Raw genomic sequence first — 27,906 nt, 5'->3', positions numbered from 1 at the left:
TGTCTAAAAGAATCTGATCCAGTTTTCTCTGTGAGCTCATTTCTGCTGCCTTGATTTTTGCTTATGTTCTGTAAACATGATTTACAGTCTTAGAAAACACACTAGACCTGATTTTACAAACTGTATGATGCCATTATGTACATTCAGGCAAGAACAAAGTGAGTTATTATGTAACATCGTCCAAAGATCCCTTGAGAGGTTTGTCTCTTAACATCATGTCAGTCCACAAAACCCATGAGCCAGATTACCTTCATAATTAGTCCGTAGTGGTAATCAATTATCACTACACTGTACATAAAGAGTTTGATTGTGAAAACACAGTAAAACAGCATTGAATGTTGTACGTTTGTGCTGCTGCTGCTGCTGATGAGATGTAGTTTGCTTTGTCACATGAAAAAGTCGCAGACACTACCACTGTATAGTATCTGTAATCTTTGATGAGTAAACCAGAGAGGTGTGTTTCCGTTGGCTCTTATGTTAAGGCAAAATGTTTGGCACTTAGTTTGTACAGAATATTTGATATTTCAAAAATAATTTGACCAGTTCAGGGGCCTTAATGGAAACTTCAGCAGATTGTGACCAGTCTTAGTCTGCTGCAGTGATCAGAAAGGTATTTTTGAAATAGAAATGTTGATGGTACAGAATTTGCAGGTGATGTTCGGATTAAGCATCCTCGGATGCATTTTTTCTTTGTCTCAAATGAGTTCTGATTGTGTCTTTTACCAAACGGCAACAACAAGAAGTCAGTTGAGCAGAACTTTTTTTTTTTTTCGCACTACAGTCTCTACCCTGACACCCAGCTATGTGTGGTGGTCTTCACCCCATGGGAGAAACCTTGCTGGGTCACCATTGGCTCAAAGTTGAAGTCCAGTGAGTCCCCGTCCATCAGAGTCTCATGGAGGACAGTCTCCATGTCAAACTCAAACTTCTCAATAGACATGTCATCCAGGTCGCTGGGCAGCTTCTCCGGGTGCGAAGGTGGTGGCAGACCTGGTCGACCGTATCCGTTGGTGTTGAGAGGACAGAAGCCACCAGGCATGCCTCCAGCGCTGAGGTGGCTCGAGAGGCCATAAGGCATCTGCATGGGGCTTTTGGTTGTAGGCAAACGCATATTGCCCCCGCTGTGGCTAAGGGACATGAGCAAGCGGCCATTCATAGCCGGTGATGTGGCTGGGGCTTGGCTGTGCACATTATGGGGGTGAGTGTGAGAGAGATTGTGCGGGTGACCATTCCCTCCTCCCATTAGTTTGGCTGCGTGCTGGCTGCTGCTGTAGGGTGGCAGCATGCAGCCTCCGCTGGACTGAGACACCACAGTGTCTACTGACGGCATGAGCTCTCCATGCTGGTCTGTATCTGACGTCAGCAGCTCCTTCAGAAGCCCAGGGCAGCTGTACTGACCCATACCGGGCCCGAAGGTCGGCTTGCTCTCTGGAAGTGTCTGCAGTGGCATGGACGACAGGCTATTCATGCCCACTTGGCCATACGCACACTTGCGATACTCCTGCTGGGGCTGGGAAGCCATGCTGGGAGAGTTGTAAGCAGAGTACCCAGGGCTCGGCTGCATCATAGAGGAGGGGGAGGACTGGGAGGAACCAGGGGTCGTTGCCCCTCCTCCGACCTGAGAGTTGTTGGGTGAGAGCAAGTTCAGGTTGTCCAGAAGGTTCTCCATGACATTCTCAGAACTGTGTCCCAAAGAGCCCGTCATTTCTGTGAGGCTGGGCAGTGTGGCTGTCATCTTGGCCCCTGGGGCTCCAGGGTAGCCCATGTGTACGTCTGCCTCCGCAAGGTCATCCTCAGGCATAAAGGGTGAGAGGCGTCCGCTCAGAGTGCTAGCGTTGGAGCTGGTTCGAGGTCTGAAGCTGTTCCATGCATCGAAGTCGTCGTTGCTGTGAGAGTTGGGGCTGCCAGGCCATTTGGAGTAAGAGCCTGGGCTGTCGGCGCCTCCGTCAGGGCCGCCCTGCAGGGACAGCTGTGGGGAGACAGGGAGACTCTCAGTGCACCAACAGACATATCGTATGTGCCAGAGACAGTCAGGATAACATATGCTTCTGGTAGTAAAACACGAGGTTGAAGGATACTTAAAAATCTAATATTTTTATAACCACAATACTGTATCAATAATGCAGTAAAATGTAGAGAATAGACATCTAGAGACAAGAGAATTCATTAGAAGTGTGGATATGATTGTCAAACACATAAAATCATCCTCAGTTAATGTTTTTTTTAGTTCCATTACTATAAAAAAAGAGTGATCATTTATGAAAAAAAAATATGAAAAGATTAATAATATCAATATATTTTGTCTAAGAAGAAGATTGGGACACCATTTATATTTTTATAAATTCTTATTTGAAAAAATAAATTGTGGATTGAAAGTGGCGATAAAAATGTTCTTCTTTTAGCATTTTCCAACTAAGCCAAAAGCAAAACACAGTTTGGTTCTTTTTTTACCTTTTTCTTAGCTGCTCTTCCTCTGCTCTTGGTTAACTTGCTGTTGTTGTCCATGGAGGCCGCCCTGCGACGTGGAGACTTGCCGCTCTTTCCACCCTCTGGGTTTAGCATCCACCACGAGCTCTTCCCCGTCCCCTCATTCTGGACACGAACAAAGCGGCTGTGCAGCGACAGGTTGTGTCTGATGGAGTTCTAGAAAACAGGGACAAAGAAAGAGAGAGAAAAACACGGTGAGGAGAAGACAAACAGACAGAGCTTTGTGTTTGCCCTTTTCCCAAAACACCTCAGATTTGCCTCCACATAGAAGTGCAAATCCATCCTTACAGGTAGTTCTCTTTTGAAAACACACCCGGCTTGACAGCTGACTTAGAGAAGAAAAAAGGGAGATTTTAAGGTCACTCAACACTGACGCACGCACGCACACATGCACACTACACAATAGGTGTCAATACATTTACTTCATGAGCAATACATCCTGAGCAGAGCAAGGCTTAAACTGCAGACAGTCTTATCTCTAAACATACTGTATATGTGGCCCTTTATTTCCTTCACAAAAAGAGTGGGGCCCAGTTTAAAACAGCATTATACCAACACTCACATTCCACCTGACTACGTGTCTTTTCTAAATCAGCCCAAAATCAAAGGGAGGAAACAGACTAATCTGTCCTCCTTACACACTAATACTACGCTCTAACGTTGCTTAGTGACACCCCCAGTGGAAAAACACATTTTTGTGCAGGAAGCTAGTGCAGCATTATAAAAACACGGCAAACAAAAGAGCGTGAATATTGGGCAAATGTCTGCTAAGGAAACCACTGAAGGTGAGGCACTGTTTCTGTCCTACTTTAATGTAACTACTGTACTGGGAGACTTGTGTTACTCAACTTTCCAGACTTCAGTTTCAGCCCGTGATGATTTTGAGACTAAATTAGCCAGAACTGTTGTTCAAGTGAGCATTTACCTTCAGAGAATAATTTACACTCTTGCTCTGTGTTGCTTTGTGTCTGGGCCATAACATGAAGTAATGAGCCTTGGCCAGACATTACTGTGCATGCGTAATGCTTGTTGTTTTGGAAGAAACGCTGGAACTCCCGGCACACATACACACACACGCGCGCACGCACGCGCACAGAGCTTAGCATGCATAGTGGCTAACGTCATCAAGCCTGTTCCCGCTGTGAGTCACTACTTCACATCTGGTTCACAGTCTGCCCTCTGCTCGGTCTTCACCTCTGCTTCTCTTCCTCATCTCCACCATCTCTTCTCATTCTCCCCCCCCCCCCCCCCCCCCCCCCCTCTCGTGATGTTGTGATTCTTTTCACTACTGATTGATATGTTGTCTATTTTTTCAAATTTCTATAAAATGACAATTTGGCAGAGCTCAAGGTGACAACTTCAAATTGCTTGTTTTGTCCAATAGTCAAGATATTTAATTTACAATGCTTTTAAACAGAATATCATTATACCTTTTAAAAGCTAAATGTTTGGTATGTTTGATTAATAAATGACTAGGGGTGTGACGAGATCTCGCAAGACGAAACACGACGATATTTCTCGTCGACGTGAATTTTGTCTCGCGAAACTAATTAAGGGGCGCACCAAAAAAAAAAAGATCGGTTTTCTATCGCTCATTCGCACGTCATGTCTTCTTTTTATAATGTCACGTGTGGATCATTAACCTTGTTGCAGCTTCTACCTGCTGAGAAGATCTCAGTCAGCAGTATGAGATGAGGAGAGGAGCAGTGGTAAGTTCTCTACACTGAGAGCCTGAAGTAGGAGGAGCAGGGAATCTAGCGCAGCTTTGGAAGCCTAATGATGCAAAAAGTAAAATGAGTCACACTACCAAATTATAACACAATTTATATGTTGTTCTACTTGTGTATTTATATGTGATACAGGATGTTTGCAATTTACTTTTATTTCTGTGTTTTTTTTATTAGCAATATGTTATAATATATATATATATGTGATAATTGGATTGGTTTAATTTATATTTATATATTAGAATTGTTTTTACTCTTTACAATTTACTTTTTAGTATTCGTGATTGTATTTAACTTTTGTATTTATGGTTGTTATTTCAATAAATACCAAAATTATCCATCTATAAAATATCTATATGGGGAAACCTTTTACAGTGCTGCATACTGCATATGATAATTATATATTTAGAAAGTAGAACTAAAGTGATTCATTACAAGATGATTAGTTAAAACATTTCAATTCAATTTCCATTTTGTGAATTTTAAATAAAAGAACAGTCATGTATTTGCTCATTGAAGTTTTCTTAAAAATATAGTTAAAATCTAGTCTCGTCTCGTGAACCCAATATCTCGTCTTATCTCGTGAGCTGAGTGTATCGTCACACCCCTATAAATGACTCAAAAGATTAAAGGGATACTCCATCTGTTTCAGATTGCACTTTCTTATAAAAATAATGGTTAAATTATTGCAGAAGAAGCTGAAATATTGTGACTTTTAGTCTCTTTTAAACTGTAAAAATGTTGGAGCCTACATTTCCAACATAATGAAACTCAATAGTGTTTTAGCCTTAAGTCTTTTGAAAAGCCCCTCCAGAGCCACAGGAGATGAACAAATTGTCCCTTCAATCAATAACCAGAAGTGCTGTTGTTGTCAACTTTTCCGACTACCACGCTCTATTAAATACTATCACTTCCCATTTCTGCTGTAACGCCTCCTTTCATTTGTCAGTTCTTTATTCTCTTTTCATTTCACCTCTTTCACTCCTCTCTGCCTCTACTTCTCTCCACCTCTTTCGTATCCTCACTGCAGGACCTCAGGCTCCAGGGCACATGAGGGCCTGCTTGAACACTGGCCCTTCACAAATGAATGAAATTACCTTCGAATCAAATGACCCGACACCCTCAGCCAATAGTCTCGGGCTAGTTTGCATGATCTGAGGAACGTGACAACCCCCCCCCCCCCTCCCTCTCCTCGTGCACATCGGTAGCTATGACAAAAGGCGAGGAGGAAAGTTTGGTCATGAGCCTCTCTTTCCCATGACCACTAAGAGTGCTGGTAATTTCAGCTGTGCTGCAACAAGGAATGACTGCAATGTGAGTGCAGACGCCGGGATGTCCTGTTACAGCCTTATATCATCCTGATGACAGGAAGGAGAAACTCACAGCTAAAATCTCCACTTTGGAGGTTCTGGTTTCTATTTTGGTTCATGTCACAGTCAGTGCGTTGGGTGTTGTGATGATCGAGAGTAAACTACTTTAAAAGTCTTGATGCAAGAGAAGGAGTACAAGTGAAGGGTCATAAAAAATGCTCTGATGGGAAATACCAGGACTCGGCAGAACTCAGTGTGCCGTGTGGGGAGTGTGGCTGAGGGTGTCTGCTGGGGCCAATGGAAAAGCCTCGTCTCCCATTCTGTGTGTGTGTGTGTGTGTGTTTGTGTGTGTGTGTGTGTGTGTGTGTGTGTGTGTGTGTGTGTGTGTGTGTGTGTGTGTGTGTGTGTGCCAGCTCATGTTTTTTGTGGAATGGCAATGTGACAAACAGCAGCGCAGTATGGTTTTGATTTTGTTGTTCACTCTGCTGCAGCCACTGATATGGTGGTTTGAATGCACACGCGATTGGGGATGAAAACACGTACATGAACACAAAGTTGCACTCAGACACATGCATGCACTCAGATGCAGACATGAACATACAGGGTTTCCCATACATTCATTTATTTTTAGTGGCCCGCCACAACATCAGAATTGCCCGCCACATATTACTTTTCTATTTTTGACTCTGCACGCCCCATTCCCTCTCTCTCACACACACACACACACACACACACACACACACACACACACACACACACACACACACACACACACACACACACACACACACACACACACACACACACACACACACACACACACACACACACACACACACACACAAACACATGACAATAGACCCATCTGTCAACAGAATAATGTTACACACTCCAGTACAGTAGGTGGTGGCATGCAATTTTAATTTTAATTTGTAGTCTGCCAGTAAATCAGAGAAGAAGTGGAGGGATATGGTTGGTGGCTGGCCGAATCAATCCAGAGATCACACATGGTGAAAAAGTCCAACTCCGGACAGTTTTCTGAGTCTGTTAGCATGTTAGCCTGTGTGTGTGTGTGTGTGTGTGTGTACTTTTGGGGACAAATTTCCTACTTAAGTTGACTGGGGATGGCTTGTCCTACTGGGGACAAAAGCTGTGTCCCAAATTGGAAAAAGGTGATTTTTGGAGGTTAGGGTAAGGGTTAAAATTAGGCAAGTAGCCTAGTGGCTATGGTCAGGGTAAAATGCTATGTCATGTCCCCAAAAGTCAAGACATCAGGCTAACAGCTAAAACACTTCATACTAAGAAGAATGACAAATTGCTGTCTATATTTCCTCATGTACTTTTCATAAATTAGATTTTTTTAAATATAGAAATTAAAAGTCTGTTTCATTTGGATCCTGCGACTATATGTGACACTCATTTATCTCTGGCTGCAGTACACAGGAATCTCACATTCCAGCTAATCACTGTGTGCAAAGTTCAATCGTAATCACAGCCAACTTGTTAGTATCTCTTAGGAAAGAGTAAAGGCAGGATTCCCAGCCAGGCAGCCATCACAATCAACATTCCTCAGCAAGGTTACAAAACCAACGATTTCACAGAACTGAACTCTAATTACCGTCACTGGAGGACAATGTAGAGAAACAAAAGATTGTGTAAAGATAGACAATAATACCAAGACAAGACATGGCTTGTTGCTTTCATTCAATTCATTATTTAATTAAAGTGAATACTTTCTGCAATGGCGAACCTCATGATAATAAATGTTGTGGAAACAGGCAGCAAGCTGACATTATCTCTGAAAGCTGGGTTCATGTTCGCCAGAGATAATAAAGGGTTTACTCTGTTCTGCTTGAGCCCACCACGAGGAGCACCACCTCCATTCTCTGAGTCAACAGAACAGAGCAGCGCTGGCAAAACACGAGGAAGTGACCACATGAAAGAGGACTGTGACAGGAAACAGAGCTAACTTCCTGCCTCACAGGAAACACGGCGGTCGTGAGGCAGAGAAAAAGGCATGGAATGCGAAGCCGCAAGCATTGCGAGCCAAGTGGACACCGCAAATTTAGCTTTGCTCTCCCGCACCCCCTTCCCCTCCCTCCTCCACCTCCACCTCCACCCCCACCCCCAAAAAACTGCCAGCGAGTTTATGTTTAGCTGCAAACACCAACCCCTGATGTCACACTTTATTTATTAAATGAATGTAATTTGCACTTTGTCGCGTGACTGTTTCAAAATGAATTACATGACCGGATACGTCACAACTGACTCAACAAGTGGCTGCAGTATGGGAGTCTGGGTGGTGTGAGTGTGTGTGTGTGAGAGCAGGAGAATGTGTTTGGAGCGTAGGCTATTTAAGAAAAAGAGAAAGAGGGGTTGTGTGTGACAGAGTGGGCATGGATCAGTAAAGAACACACTGTGCTGGTTTAAACTCTTTCCCTGGCAGTACTACTGAAAGGCCACAGTGTTCAGTACATTACCCTCTCCTCCTTTCCTTCCTTCTCTCCTCCTTATTTCTTGTCCCTTTACCCTCCCTTTTATCCTATAGTCATCTTTGCTTCTTGCCTTGTCACCTCTCACTTCCTTCCTACTCATCTCATTCCCTCTCCTTTTCACCTTTCCTCTCCTATCTTCTCATCTGTTTGCATTCTTTCTCTTCTCTACTCCTTACGGTCTCTTTCCTCTTGTCTTTTCTTCTTCATCCTGTCCTTCCTTCACCTTTTTCTCACTGTCTTCTTATCTCTTCTCCTCTTCGGCTCTCTTTTGCAGATGGTAGCCACCTACCTGAAGAAAACTGAGTGACAAAATGCCAGACAGATGCTGGCAGACTGACCGAAGTGCTAACGCTTTCGGAGCTGCTCAAATGTCAACTCGTCTAATGAAAAAATCCCCATGTGAACGCAACACCACCTACATGCAGGGCTGCTCTGAATCAAGTGAAGCCACAAGTGAAACCTCAGCTGCAAAGCCAATAGTTATATGTATATGATGTCTGCAGCATTGCTCCTTCTTCACTGTCTCAAAGCGTGCAGCAGGTATGAACTCATACGCCAGCAGTTATCTGAGCAGTTTCACATGTATTTACCAGAGATATGGAACTGATCAAAGAGAAAAAATGTGGTTTCCCTGCACTATTTCCACTGAACTCATTAGTGTAACGGTGCTGTCCTGAGCAGGCTTTTTTACCTTTTGTTGCCCCATGTTTTAACCTGAACAGTTAGTTTCAAATGTAGTTTTATTTTTGCACAATGCACAAAAAGTTTTATTGCATAAAAATACGACAACAATATATAATATACAGTGCAGGGAGAGGCAGTTAACCCAGTGTGCTTATTTGAAGTCTCCACCTACATAATGTTACAATTTTACAATGTTATAGAGAATACCAATTCATGTACAAATAATATTATTACATAAACGTGATGGCAAACTAATAGTAACCAAAGAGACAACAAGGATAATAACAATAAAATCAAAATAAAAGCAAAAATGTGAGTGTCTGATGTGTGTGCATGCATGTGAATGTGTTTGCATGTGTGTGTGTGTGTGTGTGTGTGTGTGTGTGTGTGTGTTTGTGTGTGTGTGTGTGTGTGTGTGTGTGTGTGTGAATGCATGCATGCAAGTGTGTGTTTAAGTAAGATGGTGAGCGGGATATTGGTTTATGCACCTGTACTTACTCCTGAGCAAGAAGTAATGATACATTTCAGTATGAGTGAAACAAATAAAACCTGCATACATGGACTACAATACATGAAAAGCAATTACTAAAAAGCAGTTAAGTCGTCTTTTAAACATGTGAATTTGCTTTAAAGTAAGTCTTGAACTGCTCAGGATTGAACTCCTCCTGATATTCAAAACACATATTTGAGAAATATTGATGTCATAAATGGTAAGAATCTGGAGTTTCTAAAATAGAGGAGCAGAACAGATGTGTTACTCTGATCGGGTTGCAGTCCTAACAAAATGTATTAAAGAGTAAGGAGACAACAGTTTGTGTCTGACAAGATGACTAACCCTCCTCATTATAACAATAGATTTATTCATTTTTCTGCTAACCCAGTTGGTTTGAGCTCTTCAACTCAAACTCTGATCAACAATAATTCCCAGGAGTCTTGCAGTTGTCACTTGAGCTATGTCAACAGACTCAATTGTTATTTTAGATAAATTCCTAGAGTAGAGATTTTTTCATATTCAAAGATAGTTTATTTCATGTTTTCATTTTTATTCATGAAAATAAATCAGAGCCACAGTGGACCTATAGACTATGAAGCATATTAGGCAATTTGTTGTATTTGTCGGACTAAGAAAACAGTCTGCTTTGATGAAGGACTTCTATCCTCTTTTTTTGCTTTCCTGTAGAGGGGTCATCTGCAGCATGTCACCCCTGTTTTACCCAAATCTCTGTGAAACTCTGAGCAGGGAAGGAGGCAACCCTTGGTGGTCCATCCAATATTCCCCATTCCCATCATCGCCCCCCACAAATCACTCTTGGTTTATTATTAACGTCCTTAATCAGTGAACTGAAATTTTGTGAGAGAACTAGTGTTGTGTCATCTGCAAACATTATTGAGAAAGACTATTTGAGACATAGATATGGAATAATAATAGTCCAAGAATGGACCCCTGTGGAACCCCACAGGGAAGTCTGGCTTTGTTGGATTAGCAACCTTAACGCAAACAAACTTCTGTAGGAGACATATTTTGTTAACCATTGTTAATTATGTAGCATCATAAAAAACTGCAAAATGCAACTTTTCCATTAAAATATGATGGTTAACTGTAACACAAGCTTCTGAAAGCCCTCTGAAAATACTAAAAGTAAAATTCATTATCAAGTGCGGAGGTAACTTTGTCAGCCAGGTGAAGCAGAGTCATTTAAGTGGAGAGATTTTTCCAAAAACCATACTAATATCTGTAAAGAACTGAATTGGAATCGAGATGGAAAATATATTATCAATCAAAGTTGCTGCATTTTCTTGTGTGGATTTATGAGTAAGAGGGGAAAAGTAACTAGAATAAAGAATATTGAGGAAATTCTTGGTAAAGGTATCTATTTTTAAACAGTGTTTATCCTCAGTGTTTATCAGGTTAAGAGAACTGGACAAACTTCCATTAAAATCACGGTGACAGAATAAGGTGGGCGAGAAATAACATCAACAATAACATTCTTTCCATCAGAGACACCAGCAAACTCTAAAAAATCAGATTCCACCTCAGCCTTATCTGACTTCAGAGAGAGAGAGAGAGAGAGAGAGAGATCATCCTTAATTTTAAACTCATGGTCATCATGAATAAACAGAGATACTCCACCTCCAGATCTATTACGTCTTACGTAGTGAACCAAACTGCATTTAAGTAATTTAAAGATTTCTCTACAGACACCTGTAAGCCTGAAAAAGCTATTTGTTTAATTTAAAGTTTGAGGGAAGATAAATAATGAAATATTTTGTCATAGCTGCTGGAATGGCTTCTTACATTTAGACGAGAAGTAGAGAATATATTAGGATAGAAACACATAAGTCATTAAAGCGGTTTTCATTATAAAAACTACAGAGGTTAGAGGCATCAAATGATGGAAAAAAAGTCTGGGTCAACATTGGGATTGTAAGAGTCAATTGTAGAGGGATCAATGGGCTTAAAGATCTAGGTGTGTTTGCGCACTATAACTACCTATTTTCTGTGTAATGTCTGCGGTTGTAAGGAGGACAAACCTACAGAGAGTGTAGCGCACCATCTCTGACCGCCAAAGTGAGTAGCCCTAAAGCTGCAGCTTGGTCATGTCTGGAGCAGCGTGCTTTGTGCTGAGTCTGGCAGAGTTAGAGCAGTGTGGTTAAGACAGAAAATGTGTAAACCTGTTATTAGCCTAACACCACCTCAGCAGGTCTGAAGTGGTGTTGGGCGAAGGTGATGGCGGGGCGACAAGTGACGGGGAACTACCACTCAGTGGGATTACAAAGTCATAAGGTCAATCAGGTTTTTCCCCTTCATGTCAGATGCACTTAGCATTCTGTGATCTAGAGGCTGATTACTACTTATTCCATTTGAGTATGAAAGTAGGTTTACTAAAAGTGGTGCATTGTGGTAAAGTGGTTGGTAAAGGCAGATCAAAGTGGTAATATCTAGAAGGCGGGATGGTGCATAGCAGTCATGAGAAAGATAAGATGAAGATAAAGAAATGTATTGTCATTAGGGATGCTCCGATCAGCATTTTTGGTGGGCCGATCCGATCACCGATCACAGGAATCATATATCTGCCGTTACCGATCACCGATCACAGAATAGATGGGAGAATAATAATAATAATCCTCAATGTCCTGTATTTACAATGTAGCCTTGTGCACCACTTAAAGTGGTAAAACCATTTGTACTAAAATAAATAATAAACACAATCAAGATCTTTATGTACCACAATCAACTTTTAATTTGTGTAAACCCTGCCCTGTCAGCTTTGTTGTAATATCCCTCCACCTTTTACTGTCCCTGCTGTAAGGCTCCAGACGTCTAAACGTTTCACTGACAGTGGGCTGAGTGACGGCGGCCGTCTTTTTTTTTGTCCGGGCTTGTTCCTCATACTCGCCGTATTCTGTTGTGTGGCGCGTTCTCAAATGTCGGATAAGGTTAGTTGTATTAAATTGTCGTTGTTGTTGACCACCTCTTGGTATTTCGGCGTCGCATATCTTGCAAACAGCGATCTTTTTCGGAAACTGTGAAAAAATTCCAGACCGGAGAACTCATGTTGCCTGTGCCAGCCTCATTCATGAGAGCGGATAAACAGTGGCAGGTTAATTACGTCACGTGCTGGAATGCGGTAAACAAAACAGTCTCATATAATATACGTCACGCGCAGAATGTCTCCGGTAAAAAATAAATAAACTGGATACACACAACACTAGTGCTTAGTTTGGACTTGGCTAATTTAGATTTCAATTACGTACTCTGAACTAGTGTTTGATAAATATATATATATATATATTTGCGATCGGCTTTTCTGATCTGCACTTTGAGAGCACACCGATCAACCTGTTTAGGTTGATCGGTGTGATAACGATCTGCGGCCGATCGATCGGAGCATCCCTAATTGTCATATGCATGGTAAAAACACGGAGGTTCAGACAATGCAATGAAATTCTTACGGTAGAAGCTCTTCTTGGCATAAAATAATCTGATGGGGGTTAGCACTGGGTATCAAACCTAAATGACTTAAATGTGTCTGTAAAGAGTATCGACAACTGTATCAAAAAGGCATCAAAAACTGGCACTGATGCCTGGTCAGATTCTTTTTTTCCCTCTTCTTTACTTAATAAGTTTGTTAAATCAGAATTTCAATCTCAGACAAAGTTCATACATAACATTTCTGGGGTATATTTATTTATTTTGGGTTGTTTAATGGGTGGATTTATTGGTCACCATCAATCAATGAAGACAAGATAAAATATGTGGTTGTTATAAAAGTGTCTGCATCTAAATTGTGCCTTAATTTGCTCAGTCACAACATATTGAGTCATTAGCGTCTTTCTTTCTATCCTTCTGTCACACACACACACACACACACACAAACAAAACAAAAAAAGCAAAAAAAAAGCAATACACCCTCACATTACCACATTCACAAGACAACCTGAATAGCCTGTGATGACTTCATGTGTTTGCAGTTTGATAGGTTGATAGGTTATCATCAGCACCAATATTGAACTGACCAGTGATAATCTGACCTATTTACTAAAGTCAATACAGCAATGATCATAAAAGGCGGTGGAAATAAGAACGGCGCACAGGAAATGTAAAGCCCCGGGCCTTTTTTATTATTTACACCCTCGGTTTCATTAAAACGATCCGGAGAAAAGGAAATGATTGTTGTCATTAATGTTGCGTAGCAGCGAGCAACACAGCACAGGCCTCAGGTTTGAGTGGCCGGGAAAAGCATAAATGTGTCACTGTTAACAGAGATATAAAAAGAAATCTGTTTTGCCACAATTTCTGTTTTTAAAAAAAGTCTCGGATTAAAAATGGAAACTGACCCTAGGATATGGTACGATCCAGAAATAGGTTGTCTCTGCCCTCTCCCTCCATCCCGCCCCTTTCTTAGTTCTCTATTCCTCCCTTGTCCTTTCCCCTTGCTCCTCTGGGACATCATGCACATGCACTACTGGCCACAGCTGATCGCACACTCGTGTTGCAACAAAAAGAGTCCTTTTCTAACCCGCTGACGTCAACTTCCAATAATTCAATTTGGCAGAGAAGGGAGACAAGAAGCCTGGACACTGAGTGCTCAGTGTGGAGCTCCTTAAATTCACTTTAGAATTCTATGAGTCCAAGTAGCAGTCTATGACTTCCAGGAAAGTACCTCTTCAAAATGGTCATTGTCAGATGCTCAGTTATATGACTGATCGTAAAGCGCAGATGGAAAGGCAGAAAACGCAAGTCATGCAGAAGCAAATCTGTCTGCAAATGTATTTACTGACGGCCTCTTGGCAGGATCTCCTTTTCACAATCCTCTGCAAAGAATCTGAGTGCACCCAACCACCCTCCCCCCAAACACACACACTGAACTTGGAAGACTGAGAGGATGGTGACTGGTTAAGCTTAAGATTGATCGGTCTCACAAATGCTGCCGACACATGATAAATAGGCTATATGTGGTTTTGTGCATACGGTGAGAGGCAGCATAGTCGCTGACACTCCAGGATCTTTCATCGCTGTATGATAGTGTGAGACGAGTGGCGTAGTGGACGGGCTATTAGTGAACTTCCTGCTGCATTGTATCCGCACAGGAAGAGCTGGCCAGTCCTGATACTGATCCCACTGAAGCCTCTGGTTTCTATGCAAAACACTGCAGAATGAGGCCCTCGTAGATGTAATGCAGGGGACAAGCTGAAGAAAACAGCAGGTTCAAGAGCTACTACTTCCTAATCAAAACTCTGTAGTCTGACTGGGCAAAACAAGAGGAAAAAGGAAAGAGGGGGCCCTTGTCCAGGTAAAGTTTTTCAGCAGGATTACAATGGCAGATAAATCTCTTACTGTACATATTACAAAACAGTTACTCACTTAAGATTTGCTCTCAATTACAGATCCAAACAGGTAGAACAAATCATGCGCTATTTCCTCTTTTTTTTTGTCCTGGTCTGACATTTGGACAAATTGCTCCAACAGAGATCTTGGCTGTATGTATGAGTGAGTGACCATATATGTTTGGTGGCTATAAAACTTTCAACAGCCAATGAGGTTTTAGCTCTTCCTTGTATTTATTTCACAAGGCCATCGAGGGAGGATAAGGAGTTGACTACCTCCAGTTAAAATCTAAAAAACCATGCAGTTTGTTGTCGATCAAGGGTAAGCCTATGTATGTTCTTGAGCAGTTTCAGCTTATTTGAATAAAAAAAACAACATAAAAATTAAACATTGTGTAACTTTAAACCAATTGTCAATTTAAACTGGCTGCTTTAAAGCCTTAAAGGCCTTTTGTCCTTCAAGACATAAGGAACGTGGACTTTACTAACTCTTACGGGGCTGGGCGATAATTATACTGTGATGATGTGACCATATCAAGTTATCATGTTATCAACAGGCGTTGTTCACAGTGATTGATCAACTGACACAGCAGCTGTTTTTGGTACTTACACTTTAACTGATGTTCAGTGATTTAACCGACAGATTTCTTTTCCTTATTTTTCTAACTGCACATACATTATGTTGTTTATTGTGCCTGCTACACGTACTTTTTAAGATAACATCCCCGTAGTATTTTAAAGCAATCCCAGCTCAGTGTTTACATGTCGAGCTCTCTTGTGCTCGCTGATTTCCTGACTCAAACTTAAATGGCACGCAGCTCATGTGTACAGACAGGGACCGGGTTGTGCTGGCTAAGCTTGCCATGCTAAAATATGTGCATGTGTTGCTATGTGGAACACAATGTGAGTCTGTAAATGCACAGAGCTGTGTCTGTGGAGCGGGGATATTTTTCGCCTCTGATCAGCGGCGCGGCTGGGCTGGGCTGCTGCCTGCTCAGCCTGGATAAAGATGCAGTGTGTGGACCACTGCTGGGTGCCTGTGTGGCAGCCTGCGTCCATAAGCCTGACCCAACAGTGGAGGCAAGGAGGGAGGGAGGGAGAGGAGAGTGTTTGGGGGTTATATTTATATGCTTGTTACACCAGTTCAACCTGGCAAACATGGGGATATCCCCGAGCTGTTTATACTGCTAGATGTTGATTCCAACAATAAATCACCATTTGGTTTCAGAGTCGAGAGGATTTCTCATGATTTGTTTTCTGTGATATTTCATTACACTGTAAAACACAGAGATAAATATGTGTACTTCCACATTGAGTACTTAAAAAACTCAAACATCAACTGCATATCAGAGAAAAATGCCTGCCTATACTATATTGTTTTCCTCTGAGGAGATGATGTACTTATATTACACTAGTCTGGGTTCATAGTGGTTTTAACTCTACTGGCATATGCACAATGTCCATGATGCATTCTGTACACCTGTATGTTGGGCTGTAATGCACTTACCTGTTTGAAAGACCTAAAATGAACATGACTCAATCACAAAAAAGTCACAAAAACTGTTTTCAGAGAAAAAATAAAAAAGGAACCGTATGAGATGTAGTGGAGCCATTATAGCCCTTTCATCACAAAGGTAATTTTTTTCTGTCATGGGCTCATTATGAAAAGGATATAACAGTGACACATCACAATATAAATAAATATATGTGAACTTCACAGAGGGAGTGCTGGGAGACTTTATTCAAGTGAATTATTTTAACAGAGACCAATGACTAGATAGTCACTGTGCTCCATTTCATGGTTATCTTAGGATGATATGATAGTTCCTTCAAGTGTCTTAAAATGCAAAACATAGTTTGTTTAACATAAAAATACTGCTTTGTTTTACACTTAACATTTACTGTTTTTTTAACATTATCACCAGTGTCCTTGTTACCTGGCCTTGTTGCGATTACACAATCACCATTGATGACACACGTTCAATATGTGCAATACAAAATAAGTCTCTCGAGTGCAGTTGTGATTGCAGTAGTCATGGAAGAAAATAAGCTGAAAAGGGTGCTGCTTGTCTCAATAAGTATGACTACAAAAATTCTGCCCAACGTTTAAAATCTCCTCCGATGATTATTAAAAACCTTGCAGTTGTGGTGACTAAGGGCTCACCTTTTTGTGAGGGACAGTACACGGGAAGTGTGACATCAAACAAGGGCACCAAAAGCTGGACTTGGCATCCCAGTTAGAGGGGCCATTATCAAACTGGCACCAGTACAGGTCAGGATGAGGTCACATGAGTAAACCAAAGCCTCACTCCAACATTTACTTTGGCTCTATTTAGCCTAACTGAGTTCCATTTAATTTAGCTCCATGTGTTCGTGATTCTGCACTTTAAAAGGCCAAAGAGAGGTCTGCAAAAAAGAAAAAAGAAGCTCTGCTGATAATGTCAGGTGTCATTCGGTTACATGAATGTTTACCACAGTATCTTCTTATGAAAATTTAAAATTATTAAATAGACAGATGATGAGAAAAACAAGTACTGAAGTATTTCCCAACTCTAAGTGGAGCAAAGAGGAAGAATGAAAAAAAAATGAAGGAAATGCTGGAAGAGGAAGAAGCCACAGAATCTGACATCACGCTCAGTGTTGCTTCCTCTCCTGATGACATCACTACCATAGTGTTGCGTACCTTGTGCTGCTTTCAAACGACCCACTTCCTGTCACCCATGGGCTGAAATTTGCATCTTTAAAAGGGAGAGGAGCAGGTGGAGGAAGAGAGAGGTAATAGAAGGCTAGAACAGGGATAATTTCATGCAATCAGTGCAGCAAACTACATGTGCTGAGAAAATAACATAACTGCTGGACTATACAGATGTACTGATGGAAAAGCACACATTTTATTTCCTTCACTTTATGTGACAATAAATGAATCACTTTTCATGAGATCACAATGTTTCTAGAATTCAGGTTTTCCGCTGTTCTGTCCTCAAGAGAAGCACAAAGAAATGACAAGTTGAATAAGACAGATGATGTAAGCTCATGAAATTAAACTCTACATGTAAGTATTATATATATATATTGTAAGAATATAAATATGCTCTCGTATTAGTGCAGATTAGAAGATATGAGATGCACGAATGCAACAACAGCACCATGGTAGAAGAGAGAACCATGGACACGTTTTCCACTTGAGCACACTTGGCTGCTTCCCAAATGTTTTCTCCTATTTCTCAACCTTTGGTGACAGTCAGTGAAATAATAATTGCATGTCATGTGATTAAACAGAATAAAGCCCCAACTGGAGCTGTCTGTCAACACTGACAATAATGATTCAGGATTTGTAACATCCCAACACAACTCCATATTTATTTTGTTCCTTGGTATCTCTCTTGTGGGTTACTTCGACCAGAACATGAATGATTCATTGAGAGAAAAATGAGTCCACAAGTGGTTACATGTTTAATTTTCCTGACTATGACTGCTGCATTTCCTCGAGTCCAACGCAAGAAACCTGAATGAAAAGCCACACAAGAAGCTATAGATGCTACCCACTGACTCTCACCCCCCCTACATTACATCTAACCAGAAACATTACATCCATTGTGAACCATTGTACAGTACCCCAAACATACATTAGTACACTCAGAAGAACACATTTTTCATTCTCAGCTATCAATCCTGATAATATAATAGTAACATCTAACTCTGGAGAAGACTTGCTTCAGAAATTGCTAACAGAAGTCATTTCTGGACTTACAACACCTTTCTTTAACCAGTTTTATGCATGCAGTATGTACATGTCTCAAGGGAAGCCTGACTTCTGGTAACCTCTCCTCTTCCGTGTGTGAGGTGTTTCTTTTATAAACACTACGTCAGCCAAGATCCTCGCTATACGACACAGACAATAGTGTTGCAATGTCGCAACATCTATGCACACCTCAAATGAACACTCCAGAAGGCAGTTTTGTTACGCTGTTGTGCACTTTGACCTCGAAACAAACAAGTAGTGCCCGTGACAACAGAAGTGGGGAACCCGTGGTCTGACACACAAGTCATAACCGCACTACTGATTAAAGTGCGCATTTGAATTTCCACCCATGCCAGCCAGCTACAGGGCTCAAGTGAGCATTCATGTATGTGATAGAGGGCCTGAATGCATGTGTGATTGTGTGATAATGCCGGGCCAGTCTGACAGGCACCATGCATAATCGCTTTAGGGCGGGAATTGCACAACAATGTGGGTCTGGGTAATGCCTGTGGTTTGGGGCCCTCAGCAGTGAGCAGTCCCGTAAATGTGTTGCTCTACTCAGCACCCTGTGTGTCTGCAGCCGGTTCTCGCACGCACGCACGCACGCACGCACGCACGCACGCACGCACGCACGCACGCACGCACGCACACACGCACACACGCGCACACGCGCACACACGCACACACGCACACACGCACACACGCACACACACACGCACACACGCATGCTAGCTATGAGGAATTGATGGGAGACCACATATTTCATGTGTAAAGAAGCGTTGAGGGATTTTACTTCTCATTTCAGTGGTGAAATTATTAAAATCTGTGCCACAGTTCCCTTTTCTCACACCATGAAACAATGCGGAGGCCATCCAGACAACTCTACAGGACATTTTTACAATTTTCCTGACTGATGAGAAGTTGTGATGGCAGACAGTGCAACAGTATGTACTGTGAAACAAACTGCCATGCCTGGGCAAACCCTCTGCCAAAACAGACAGTCACGTGCTCTCGTCCCACTACTACCAAACCCTCACTCAGAAAAACACAACATTCTGACTCATCCTAAATGACTGTTTACCTGACCACAGCACTGGATGTCAACTCTCTGTGTTTTTCGACTCTAGACTAAAGCAACCTGCGTGGGCACTCGACTCTGCTGGTGTCTTTCTGTATATCACTTACAGTCTGTGCAGGAACTGGATGGTACACTCACTGAATGATCTGGTACACAGCCAGAAAAAGAACTGACAAAACAAAACACTGGCAGGAGTGCAGCAGGGTTCACAAAATGACAGGGGCACTTTGCAGGGATTTTCCTGGGTCATTTCCAGTCAAGTAAAGTATTCACAAGTGTAACGTTGCCAGCTGTTAAACCACTTGTGTCACTCACGAAAGTTAAACTGTATATTCAATCACAATATTGCTTCCAATGTAGACAGCTAGCATTCCTCACCTCAGTAAAAGTACAATTTTAATAGATTATACTCTAATCAAATATGTTTAACATAGATATTTTAGGAAAAAAATAGTGTGGGGGTCTGATAGATAGTTGTATTTTGTATTTTCCAAATCTATTTTGGCAAATATTCTCTTCTCATTTTTTAAATAGCAAAAAGCAACATAAAAAACACATAATCATGCAGATAAACTACAAATATGTAATCTTAATGAAATAATATTATAATGTCACTCTCTTGAGTTTTAGACTCAAAAGCTAAATCTAAATGAATCGGACTAGGTATTCAAAAGGATTCTAATTAATTTGCTATATAACAGAAGCAACTTTTCTTTTTGTGCTATGACAAGCACTGAATTAATTACACAAAATTTAAATTTCTCAGGATTTTAAACCTTTTTTCTTTTCTCAGTTGAATCAAATCTCTGATTCATGGCTGCCCTTCAGCTCTCAATGCAGGGAAACCTTGACTGAGTGGACCATCTGTTACACCAAATAGCATAGCAACCCTCTGCAGATACATTGTGGTCTGTTCTATGTGGGAGCAGAAATCTTAATTATTGCCCTTTTAAACTATAGCTTATTTGCATGCTACATGGGAATACATCTGCAATACAGTCTGACAAGTGGAGCAGTGACCCAGAAGAATCTGAACTTTTTGGAGACAAAATTACAACCTTGAAGCTTGATAGAAAACCAGACAGACAGACACAACGCCCTGTGTGGTATGTGGCTCAGAGCTTCTGTCCGCTGCCTCTCGGCTTCCTCCCCATGGTATTCTGGACACGCTGTTAAAGGGTTACTGTGAAACACTGACCCAAACAGCACCAGCACATGGTATCAATTGTCATTACTCACCTGAGGTTAAACTGATGCGTCAGTTCAACTACAGAATGTCCATGAATGGATCCATAAATAAACACACGTGTACCACACAGACATAAACATTCAAACGTCATCCAGTATCCCCGGCCCACACTGACCTGCTTTCCTGCCTCTTTTATATTCTGTCTGTTAAGGTCTAAAAGTGTGATTAATATCCTAAAATGTTCCTTTGTAAGAGGGAAAGAAATACAGACAACAACAGAGAGTACTCGTGTCAGAGCCGAGAGGTAAACAAATGTGGAGCAGGGCAGAAGGAAAACATGAGGTTGTGAAATCATCTGTGGGGTTACTAGTTTCACACTATTGCTCAATGGAATCAGTGCGGATGGGCACAGTTACATCACTTTGAACACGATGATATTTTTCACTCATCTGTATCACATTTTCTGCACATGTGCTAAACCAAAAACATCTTAACAAGTGGATTTACTACGGCTAAAATGATTAGTAGATGAATCGATTAGTTGGTCATCTATAAACCAAAATATTAGCTTATTCCACCTTTTTAAATGTGACTAATTGCTATTTATTTTTGTTTTACATCATTAAACATTGAACTATCTTTTTTTTCTTTTACTTTTTTCTGACATTTTATGGACTCAGCAATTCACCAGTTAATGAAATAAATAATCAATAGGTTCAGTGATAATGAAAACAATCATTACCAGTACGCTTTACAAAGACTAACAGGTAGTGTTCATCAATACTCGCAGCTGCTTTTTAACACCTGTGGTGTGCCAGCTATGGTGATTCAGCACATCAAAGCACTAAGTGATATGAAAAGCAAGGAGGGGGAGAGAAAAGGGCAGTTGTAAGAAGATACTGGATTAAAATCAGCTGGGGAGAAAAGGAAAGGCAGAATATCACGCCACAATAAAAAAGATATAAAAGCTTGTGCTGGAATGTTCCCTGTGTCGGCCTGTCGGTCTGTCTGCCATCGTGTCTGTGCATCTGCCAGCAGCAGGGCTTTAATTATGAGGCCCAGGTTATGTGCGTGCGGGCACACACACACACATGCACAGGAGACTTGCGTCCCACATATCTCTAACACAGTGCCTCACAGTTCCGCTGACTAACCAGTGGCACCAGACTTTGGCCTGCGGCTCCCTGATTCCAGTAAATGTCTTGTTATGCAACTCCTAACGAGAGTCACCCAGTTTGAACTTAGAGCATTCTGGGTCTCTATCGCTCTCTCTCTCTTTCTTTCTATCTCTTAATTTTTCTCCGAAGACAGTGAGTGCTCCTTAAGATTTGAAGGGGGCGTGGGGGAGGTGTGTGTGTGTGTGTGGGGGGGGTTGTGTCCAATAACCCTTCAAAACACAGTGTGTGTTCTGCTTTGTGCAGCGGCAGAAAACCAGGAATGGAGAGGCAGGCGGCGTAGGCAGGAAATGGGGAGGAGGGTGAGGAGAGCTCCTCCAGCTCTTTGCCTGAGAAACACAGCTGCCCCTCATGTCTTGGGGCAATGCCAAGGTTGGACTCCTCAACTGCCTCAGGGGGTTGAGGTGTGTGTGTGTGTGTGTGTGTGTGTGTGTGTGTGTGTGTGTGTGTGTTGAACCAGGGGAAACAGGACGACTGCTGTTCTATCCAGCTCCCTGTCCTACTAATACACATTCAGACTCAAGAGAAACAAGCTTCTTTCTGAATTGTGATAACCAAATCAGCTTTGTGCTCGCTCAGGATTAGAATGCCTTAATTCTTAGGTTCTGTTTTTCTTTAAGCTGTGTTCGCGGGATCCATGGGAAAGACATTTTTAGATAACACTATGATGCAAACACAAAGGAGCAATCTGTGAGAAAAGTTAAAGCCAACTAAAAATCAAAGCTTATATAACAAAACTGGGGTACAGGGATACTGTGTCACTAGCAACAGTTCACGTCTGAGTAATGTTAGCTGAACAATTGTTGCATAATACTCTGTAAGCTACAAGTTGGAACTCATGACTGTGCCCCGAGGATATCTTGTCCTATTGGTGGTCAAAGTGAAAGGCAAAGTGGAGCTTGAAGGTTATGAGACGCTTTACATATTCAGAAAGACACTTCATAGTGTCAGTGTGTCCCTCAAATAAAACAACACAAGATGCTTTCTGAATATTAATCACCAGTCAGGTCACTGTGATCCATGACAACGTAGATAAGCTTTCAAAAAAGATGGTGAGATTCAACCCAGACTCACATCCCGCACAGCTACACAACCAATCTGAGCCTCTCGTCTCGGCCATACCTAGTGTTTACTGTAAGACTAAAAGGGATCAATGGGTACATTTACATGGTAATGACCCGTGTGTCACCAGCTTATAATCGGCTCGGACCTGCATGTTTGTCTGCTCCGACACAGTTTGTTTTGAGATCCGTGGGAGTGTTTACCAGCGTAGGCTGAGGAATTTTAGGTCAAGAGAGCGCCGTGTACAGAGAAAAGCTACGACCGAATTGATCTCCATACTGACATCAAAGAGCACCTGAGCCATCCAGCTCCATCAGCTGAAATCAAATATTTATTCAGTGGTGACGTACGAAAAGTAGAGAAATACAAGAAAGAACAGATTTTTGGCAGGCGTGTGAGAATGTGTGTGTACTGTACATACTGCACTGTACAAATGCCTGTGTGCAGTTTGTGTTTGTGTCTCAGCCTAGATCTGTTGATACATACATTAAAAACATATTAGTCAGTGAAATAAAAAAACCTCAGCCAGCACTATTGGCGGATCTAACCTAACCAATCTAACCACATTTTAAAGCTACAATTAGCAGTCTGCGAGGGAACGGGACATATTAGAACTAAGTAACCGGAGCTACGGAGAGGTTTGGTGATACATGATTTGTGCCATCTGTTCTTCTTCCTGTTGGACGGCATCCTGTGCCAGGGCCAGTGTCCAGTCCACTCAGAGAGCTCCTCCAAGCTGGTCCCACCTGGCACAACTGTCCTCAAAATTCACACTGTCACAGATGGCCTGAGAAGTGTGGAGGCTGTCATGATTCAGTTCAGACACGACTGACTGTGGGAGATCGGCATCGCTGTGAAACAAGCTAGCCCTTAAACAATTACCGAGCAGACAGCCTTAATCATAGAGTAATGAAAACTTCATGTGCTTCAACGAGATCACTTCAAGGGAGCTGCGTCTGCTGCTCACAGAGATCAGTCACACAGAGAGATGATTCTTGTTTAAATTCAGAAAGATTGAATCTGAAGTAAATTACTGATGTTTCAAGGTGTTGTACAGCTGGTTGGTCGTGACTTATGTCAACATGAATTCTGTCATGCAGCACAACAGAAGCCACAACAAGCTTCAGCCTGTATGTGACTTAACACTCAACCAGTGAAGCACTTCCACAAACCACAGAACATGTACAGTCTCCATTCTGAGGCCTTTGTTTCTTTGTCTAGTGAGGGTTCACAGTGTTAAACTAGAAGAATATTTAGTCTGTGTGCTTTTGTGCAAATGTCTAGAGTCATTTTGCAGGGCTGGTGTCTTTGGGATGAGGGCGCAATTTTTTATATTCCTGTTTCTCCTGTCATGTCCCCTCAACTGAGACAAAGTCTAAGATGACATTTGGAGTTTTACACCAGAAAATAAAATGATGCATCTTCTTCACTAAGAAAAGTTCTGTCCAAATTTTGATTAAATAAATAAATAAATAAAGGATTTAAATATTGTTTTATTGAACTGTTTAGAAAATATGTTTTACATCAAATAACCACTGAAGAGGAAACAACACAAAAAGCATGGCTGCCCACAAAATTACCATCTTACATTATCATCTTTCCCCCATATGCGCTCTCTCTTCTCATCTCCTCTCTGGCCCCATCTCATAAGTAAGCTCGCTCTGAAGAGACAATGTGCGATAGCCCCCCTGTGTGGAACCGAGGGGAGCTCTATGAATAACTCCCCTCGCAGCAGTTAATGGCACTTTGCTTTCCCACAGTATTACTCAGTCTACACCCCCAACATGGCAGGATAAGCAGCGAGCCCAGGCGGTGGCTGAGCGCCCCTCTCTGAGCCACCAATCACACAATAACTGTTAAATGGATGGAACACCACCGAGAAACTTCACTATTTATTTAGGTGTTTTGAGGAAGATTAAAAAAAAAAAAAAAAAGGCACAATAGAGACGGTCACAGTGTTTGTCACTGTGACTCTGCAGCAGGTTCACAAAATGTAAATGATCTACAATGAAGGAGACAATTAACTCACAGACCCTTGTCTTAACTACACTCTGCTGTATAATAACTTCAGAATTATACTGTAACAGGCGAGTACGACTGAGAAAGTGTTGACCACAGTATTTTTTGCGGTTACTGAGGGGAAGGTACCAACCCTGACATTCCTGTGGCCGACTGAAAAGTATACATTCTCACCAAAACTGCGATATAATTTATAAGGAAAAATAATAAAAGTAAAGACATATCCTCTAAATTCAATACCAGCCTTGATTTTCTGTCTGTTGATGATCCACTTCATACATGACTAATACTTTGTAGGTGTTGGCACACACTGCCAATAGATTCTATTTGCATCCTAGCTTCAAGGGTATGACAATTATACTGGGGTTCACATAGATGTGTTCAGGTTTAATTTCCCAGTTAACACACGCACACACACGGTTTCATTTGTGTGACCCTAAAGCACATTTTAGGTTAAAATCACTTTGCCTTCAAATCATAGCAAAGCCGCAGAGCAGTACAGGTACTGAACCATGTAAAGTACAAATACCAATAAGCGTAAAAGAAACAAACCCACCTGGGCAGTATCCCCGCCCTGACAGAACATGTGCTCAGGACCTGCTTTGTTTATTATGTGTAATTCACTACAGGTATGGGTTTTTCCACTCCCATAGTTTGACTGACAGCTCAAGAGTTTTTGTGTTTTTTCTAAGGTCAAAAGGATGAATGTTGACCTCGGCGTAGCTGAAAATGTATTTTGTGCTGAGTCAACTTTTGAAAAATGTGTTTAAAAAAAGAAAAAAAATCCCCAGTACAAATATGGCAAGTGTACTGATATTTTTACTGTATCTGTCTACGTATCTGAATTAGTAAGAACCAAACGAGATTTGTGACTGACATGAGTGTGTCATCTCGGCACATGACTCAGACATGGGAGTCTGCTCTGTTGGGGGAAGATGAAATACACTCCACAACTGCTTTAAATTTCATCGGCAACCCAGACAGCCTATAACAGAGGGAAGCCAAAATAAATCTCTCAATGTGTGACTACAGGCTCAATATGATTTCCCACTGGGAGAGTAGGCTGTCATCAATTTATTGTCAGACACCACTGAAACTATGTGTCTCCAAAGGGAGGTTTACGCCCTTAAATAGTGTTCAGTGGGAGGGCCTGTCACACCACATCAGAAATTTTAAGTCCCCTCTTGTGTAATGTTTTGGACAGTTTCCAGGACACATGAATGCTTCTGGTATCTCGCTGGTTCCTTACGACATAGATGTACAAACACTGCTTCCTTCAAGCCACACACTCTAATATGGAAAACTGTGATTGAGCCTTAAATCGACCATACATTTTAAGATAACAGCGGAGAGAACAGCGCTGTTTCAATCACGCCAAACCAGAACTTACAGCACTGAGGGAAGCAATAAGGCAAAGAGAAGAAAAAAAACCCTGTTGAGTCAGCAGACTAATATAAATCACATACTGCAGGGAGAAGTCAGATGACTGTCATGGTCACGGTAGCAATTGGTCAGTTTACTGAATTGCCATGAACTGGATGGATGACAATGAGGGGAGACATGGTTTCACGAGACCATGAATGGAGCAAATGATAAACAACTTTGAACAGTCATTTAACTCTTCATGCATCTTTTGTTAATGTTGAACCCTTTGTGAAAGAAAAAGCTGGATGGATGCTATGCAAATATCAACAGTGGTCACAGCAGGAGACAACCATGAAAACAGGATTGGGTTAGATGATGATGATGATGGAGATAAAAAAATAAAAGAAATAATCCTGACCAAGAAGCATTATATTGTTACAATAAACTGACTATGAAACACCACCGACAAGCCTGAAATCCCTGGAGTGATATTACAGTGATACCACAGGAGATAAAAACATAGCATAAAGCACAATGAACTCCCTGTGAAGCCACTGTTACCGTACCACAAACACAAAACTTCCCACTGGAAAAGTTTGTTCAAGAATTGGCACAGGGAGCTGCTTTATAAAGGCAAGGCAGCAGCCATAAGCCATTCTTGGTGTGAACTCCCCCCCACACACACACACTATCTAAAGGATGAAAGTACCGAAAAACAACCAAACAAACCAAGCTTTTTAAAAAAGAACCTACCTTCCAGCCTGCAGAGCTGTTGCTGTCTCCTTTGTCCTTGAAATAAGGCACACTCTTCACCATCCAGTCATAAATCTGAGACAGAGTTAGTCGGTTCTCAGGAGAACTTTCGATAGCTTTGGTTATGAGGTCTGCATATGACATATTCCCCCATGCGTTTCGACGGGAGGAGCTGCTCTTCCTCTGGGCAGCAGCGGCAGCTGCCGCGGCGGCCGCCGAGGACGACGTGCCGACCGGGGAGGAGAGCAGAGGCACCTGCTGCTGCTGCTGCTGCTGATGAGGGAGTTGCGGGTTCGGGTGCTGCTGATGCTGCTGATGTTGCTGCTGATGTTGTTGCTGATGTTGCTGCTGCTGCTGCTGCTGCTGTGGAGGTTGCTGGTGGACGCAGTTGTCCCGACACTGGAAATCAGTGCACAGGATGACAGGCTTCTGCTCCGTGAAGTCTTCAGTCTCTTCCAGCAGGCTGAGATTGTTGATGAACTCGGCGTTGCCGGTGGGTTCCTGCTTCACAGACGGCACCGGCGAGGACGTGTTGGAATCGCCCGGGTTGATGAACTCCGGTCGGGGCAAGGGCCAAGTGCACGACCGGGGCCGCGACAGGGGCTCAAAATCCGGGTCGATTTCCACCAGGTGTGGCTGCTGGGCCGCTTCCGCCATGGTTGAAAGGTGATGGAGCAAAGTGTTACAGAGTCATGTAAATGTGACAAACCTGTCGCCCCTCAAAAGTAACAACTTCACGGATGAAAAGAAAGCGAACACAAGATAAATCTGTCCGGGTAAAACAGCTCCGCCTGGGCTCACTGAAAGTCACATCCCAAGCCCAGCAAAAAATGTAAATGAACAATGATTTTTTTCACAACTACTCTAAAAAGTATTTCATGTGGAAGAAAGCTGCGTAAGTGGCCCACAGCTGGTTTGTTTTTGTTATCCAGTCGTAGTGATGTTCCGTCTGCGCCCCGCTCAGCCTGTTGCCTCTATGTGTCGTACAGCA

At 42.1% G+C, this 27,906-nt stretch overlaps 1 protein-coding gene across 1 annotated transcript; it reads right to left on the bottom strand.

The window, feature by feature from the left end:
* Positions 1-700: 700 nt before the first annotated feature.
* Positions 701-27,905, bottom strand: foxo1a (forkhead box O1 a). Its single transcript, XM_062418795.1, has 3 exons — positions 26,916-27,905; positions 2,452-2,643; positions 701-1,969 (listed from the first exon to the last, which is right to left on the bottom strand). Exons 1-3 carry the CDS (start codon positions 27,570-27,572, stop codon positions 785-787), a joined length of 2,034 nt encoding a protein of 677 aa, XP_062274779.1. The 5' UTR covers positions 27,573-27,905; the 3' UTR covers positions 701-784.
* Between the last annotated feature and the right edge of the window lies 1 nt (position 27,906).

The sequence above is a fragment of the Scomber scombrus genome, chromosome 5 (genome assembly GCF_963691925.1).
Source record: "Scomber scombrus chromosome 5, fScoSco1.1, whole genome shotgun sequence".
Lineage (NCBI taxonomy): Eukaryota > Metazoa > Chordata > Actinopteri > Scombriformes > Scombridae > Scomber > Scomber scombrus.
The sequence above is the reverse complement of the archived record's forward strand: the minus strand, read 5'-3'. Positions and strand labels throughout refer to the sequence as shown.